Raw genomic sequence first — 5,095 nt, 5'->3', positions numbered from 1 at the left:
CGTCCGAGCCGGACTGTGACTACGTGGTTAATTCCAACAGCCCCCTCTTTCCCTGAGATGCCCCCCTGCAAAGTAATAACATGGCCCGTGTCCATGACATGTGGACTCAGACCCCGCGTGTCATAGAAATGGCATATGTCAAAGTCGTGCATTTTTTTTTTTTGCAGGGATAAGTACATGTCTGTCCCTAAATTCAATGTTCACCACAACAGTTTCAGAAGTAGAAAAAAAGAACCTTTGCATTCATGATTCACGTATGACTGCTTAAGTCCAAGAATTTATTGTGTCTTGTTGAATTTGCAGTTGCACTAATGCATTATCTTAATATTGTGCTTCTCCTTTTTTTGCGGGGTAAATACTTGTATTTGTCAACCAATACCAGGATTACAATCAACTTTGCTAAGTTCAAGTGCTACTGGTGGACCAGAGAGCCACACTACAGTTCTCTTTTCAGTTCTAGCAAAGTTTGCCAAATAGTTTGCTACAATATTTTGGCTACGCTTAATCATTGTTTTAAATATGGGCTATGCCAAATAGCGACGGTCCTCCAAATAAGCTATAGCGAGGCCATAGCCGGCTATTTCATAACTTTTTCATAGAATTGTACATGAATTCTATAGCCTATCATTTAGCGGCACCCTGCACAAACTGCTATAGCGGGACTATAGCCAGCTATTTAAAACTTTGCGCTTAATACAAGTTTTATAAAGAGAAAGCAAATATTTAATCTCTGCCACTAACGAAGCTAACACCGACCTATCATGGTCATTATCCTTTAGTAAATTCACCATTGATATTGGTGCTTATCGCCTAATAGAAGAAAGGAAAATCCTTATATTTTGCATTTAGCCACATTTATTTGGCTTGACTGTGAAAATCAATGGCGCCTTCTTACTGCTACATCTGTGCAATGTCCTTGTTATACTGATCTATCCATGCATGCATGATCTCAACTTCCTGTCTCCTTTGTTCTACAACCCATTCTGGATCATCCTTGGTTGCAGATCTCAAGTCCAAATGATGGGCCCCTGAACATGACCACCACAAGTAGCCAATGTAAGTCAGTTGCAGAATACTTTTGAGCTTTCATATTTTCTTTAAATTCATGTTTACCTTTCTCCGTCACAAGAGCAATGATGCTGGATGATATGTTCTTCAGTACTCTGGTAGAAGTTTGGAAGGAAAACTATTATTATTCTTTACTGTGGGTAAAATTGCTACCTCTGAATGGTCGAAACTATCGTCATCAATAGATCAGATGGTGAAATCTTGTACTCCTACCCGCCTCGACTCCACGGGTCTCGCATCCCGTTGGAGAAGATGATGTTGCTCCCAAACCTCTTGAGAACCTTGTCAATATTCTGCAGTGGGTTGTGCAATGCATGCAGTACCAGGTGAGCACATGCCACACAAAGAAATGCTGCTACTAACGGTTCGTATGCAAACACTGAAAATCTGAAACAAAAACTTACATGGCCACCATATTCAGTAGTGATCCAATGTATCCTCGGACGAACTCTGTAGTACGTGAGGCAGCCCTCGGAATTGTTCTCGTAACTGAAGCTGAACGGTGGGAACATGCTCTCATTGGACACGATCATCGGCATGACCATCTCTGTGCAGGCCTGCACAAGAGTTTGTTTCAGCAAACACATAAATGATCCTCTCAAGCTTCCAGTGTTATCACTTATGTGAGTCAGGCTTGTACCTGCCAACCCCAGCCATCGAGGTCATGAGGGTCATCGCCACCCTCCATCTCAAAGCATTTCTGGTCGCCTGAGTAATTGTAGTACAGGCTCGCTGCGGCGAAAGCTTTGTCGATGACGTCTGCTCCCGCGGGAAAAGAATCAATGATCTTACACATCTGCAGAAATGTCAGGAGAAATGCTCAGCAGGTAATAAAAACAGGTTCACGGAATCAGTTTGGTAGCTCTGAGTAATGCAGGCGAGAATAAGGGTCATAAGGTAGTAGGTTACAAGTGGCTAACCTCCTTCACAGGGTAAGCAGGCAGATTCATCATGAAATTGGCTGGGGTCGGATAGTCCACCATGGCGGTGTAGGTGAATGCATTCCATAGCCAGTTACTCAGCGAATCAGCGGACTGCACGGTCCTAAAAGTTGAGGGATAACACAATGTCATGAACCCGGGTCAGTAATCATCCATTCGTTCAAGCGCTTTTCATTAGTTCACCACTCAGGCAATCTTGTCAAGATGAGGCTTTCATATTCAGTCATGTATGCAACCCGAGTCGCATATCCTTTGGACTTAATGTACATTCTCTTATCTTTCAAGTCGTCTTTTTTCATGTATTTATTGCCTACAAGGTTTTGACTATTTATTTGCTTTACTTACACTTCACACATAGAAAAAAAATTACCTGCAGTCTTAATCTCTTATATTTTTTCTCCCTACAGTAATGAATTTTATACTGTGGGGTTCTCCCCAACGGTTTTCATTAAAAAAAAAATTATCAGTTGCACAAAGCTTACTTGCAGGTCCTGAATGTTTTGCTGAGCTCCAAGAGGCCTGTGTGGTTGGATCCCCGATCATCAAGCACATCCCAGACCGCCTTGATGACACTAAAGCAATTCAGGCTCTCAGACTGCAAAATTAGTTGGATGTCACAAATACATTTATCTTTTTGGAAAGTTGACATGGGACAGCTATTAATCAAGCATCAATCAGACAAAGATGTCACTACAAAGTGACTCATCGTTCCTTTCCCTTGTCATATCTTGTCTCTACCGTATTAGTAATAGCTGTGTCATCAAGCATCAATGATGAAGAAAATACATCAATTTGCATACAAGTGAGGACCTTATATCTTGTCTCTACCATATTAGTAATTGCTCTTTGGTGCGGTTGAGCGTCGCAATCAATCTAATCAAAAACTGAATCATTACTTCATTAGCCATTTCAATCACGAACTTAAATTCCATGTATTATTTTCATGAGAAATTCTAATTAAAAAACCTGTTAGCTACATGCTCATGAAGAAAAGCACCATCACCAATTCATAATCCGCTAAGGTGCCGCCAGGGTAATGACAACACGAAAACAAGTGAAATTCAGAACTAATAGTAATTCAGAGTCGACATCGCCGATAAGTTTGCACCAGACGGACGTATCTCATGACCAATAATTTGACAGGTGACACTGGGCCATCCATCCCCGAAATTCTTTTGACCAGCTTATTTGTGAGTAAATGAAAGAAAAAAAAGCACAATGATGTTATGCAGTAGTAGTGATTAATTCCCATTGTTACCTTGAAGTCTTCCGAGATGGCGTCGTAGAAGCTAGACCACGGGGTGATGTCGTCGAACTGCAGGATTGGTGCAGAGGACGCCAAGGCCCCCATGGCGACATGAGGATACTTGAGCCTGAACCATGAAGCTAGCACTAGAAGCAATAGGCATAAAATAATTTACTCCTCTGACAACATTCTTAATTATTAGTGTAGATTAGCTCATCCTAATTTTCTCTTGAAAAATTGTCCACCCTCATGTTGCACGCATGGATATATAGTACACGGAGACACGTTAGTGATCGACTTACTGCCGCCGTAGGAGCCGCCGAAGACGACGACGGGGGCGTCGACGGCGGAGAGGTTCTGCTTGAGGCTGGTGATGAGGACGGCGAAGTCGGCAAGTGCCTGCGTGGACGTCAGGTAACCGAGCGTGTCTGGCGACCTGTACGAGTCGTTCCCGAACGGGATCGACTCCCCGTAGAACCGATGCTGACAAATGTCAAAAAGTTGAACATGAAAGTTATTGCTGTTACTGATTGGTACTTTAGTAGTAGGACAACAAAACTGCCTACAAAAGTGATTGCTGCTCAATGGTGTCTTGTCTGGAGGGAACCAATAGGACAACTAAATTTTGGACGAGGGGCAGAAAGGGTACCTCGATGAAGACGAGGAGGGCGCCGAACTGGGGCGCGATGTCGAACATGAAGCCGGTGTTGGTGGCGAACCACTCGATGTCGCCCTCGTTGCCGGTGTACACGAACAGCGGGCCGGTGGTGGGTTTCCGCCGCCAGAAGGTGTCGTTGAGGAGGTACTTCTGGGAGAAGAGGTGGGAGGAGTTGGGCGTGAAGGTGAAGTGGTCCAGCTCCTGCAGGAAGTAGTGCGCCGTGAACGGCTCCGCCGTGCCGTTGTCCGTCGCCGCTGCGGCTGAGGCCGTGACGGCGGCGGCGGCGTACCTGCCGCTCGAGTGCCTCCGATGCAAGGGAGCGAGTCCCACGGGGAAAAGAAGAGGCTGATGGGTGGGGCGCTTGGAGGGGCTCGCTGCTGTTGCTGGCGCAAACGCTGCGACGAGGAGGAGGAACAGCGCCAGGATGACAACGGGGAGCGAGCAAGAGGCTGCCATTTTTGCCCGTCGGCCCTCCGGTAGTGTGGTGTGGTGTGGGGTTTAAGAAGGCGCGGGTGCGTGAGAGACTGAGACGAGACGGTCGTGTGCGCCCGGGCTCGGGCCTAGGTTTTCTGGGTCGGGCTTTGGTAGGCCTAGCCCGAAGCCCGGCCTGGCCCAACGGATGGCCAGGTATAGCGCCAAATGAGCAATGCTAGACTGAGTTTTTACGTAAATCAACGTGGAGAATTGTGATTTGGGTTAGGGGGAGGAACGACCCACTCCACTGAAATTCGGGGATGAGTGAATCAGTGAATTAGTTGGAAGTGTGTGGCTCAGTGTGTCATTCAACTAAGATTTAACCAAGTTTCATTTAATTCACCAAACATATAAAAAAGAAGAAGGAACAAGTTTAAAAGAAAATTTTGCACGGATATCTCCACATAAGATCTCACGAATAAACTATCAACTGAGACTTGGTTAAATAGGTGTAAACCCAACATACGTAGGTGTAGGATTTTCACTTAATTAACATTGGAGGAGTATATACTCTTGTCTGGTTCGTCAGCCATGGATGCAATGGACGAACCCGGGTAGAGAAACAGATAAAAGAACTCGCACGCTCCTCGGGCGCTTCCGCGAGCGACCAGGAGCGAACCATACCTGTCATGAGCGTCACACTCCTCCACCCCTCCTCCCTAGACGCCACGGTAGGCGTCGCCGGGGCCATTTCTTTCTCCCGCTCGG

General features: G+C 45.8%; 1 protein-coding gene across 2 annotated transcripts; it reads right to left on the bottom strand.

Moving 5' to 3' along the window:
* Positions 1–357: 357 nt before the first annotated feature.
* LOC119333797 (lysosomal Pro-X carboxypeptidase-like) lies at positions 358–4,370 on the bottom strand. 2 transcript variants are annotated; one of them, XM_037606562.1, is made up of 10 exons: positions 3,905–4,370; positions 3,558–3,738; positions 3,268–3,395; positions 2,492–2,604; positions 1,989–2,112; positions 1,709–1,864; positions 1,473–1,625; positions 1,282–1,361; positions 1,114–1,163; positions 358–1,028 (listed from the first exon to the last, which is right to left on the bottom strand). In XM_037606562.1, exons 1-10 carry the CDS (start codon positions 4,367–4,369, stop codon positions 898–900), a joined length of 1,581 nt encoding a protein of 526 aa, XP_037462459.1. In that variant the 5' UTR covers position 4,370; the 3' UTR covers positions 358–897. The 2 variants fall into 2 exon arrangements, with proteins under 2 accessions (XP_037462459.1, XP_037462458.1); XM_037606561.1 differs by having other exon boundaries at positions 360–1,028; positions 3,268–3,401.
* Between the last annotated feature and the right edge of the window lie 725 nt (positions 4,371–5,095).

Source organism: Triticum dicoccoides, chromosome 7A (assembly GCF_002162155.2).
Source record: "Triticum dicoccoides isolate Atlit2015 ecotype Zavitan chromosome 7A, WEW_v2.0, whole genome shotgun sequence".
In the NCBI taxonomy this organism is placed as follows: domain Eukaryota; kingdom Viridiplantae; phylum Streptophyta; class Magnoliopsida; order Poales; family Poaceae; genus Triticum; species Triticum dicoccoides.
Note: the sequence above shows the minus strand (reverse complement) of the source record. Positions and strands in the feature narration are given on the sequence as shown.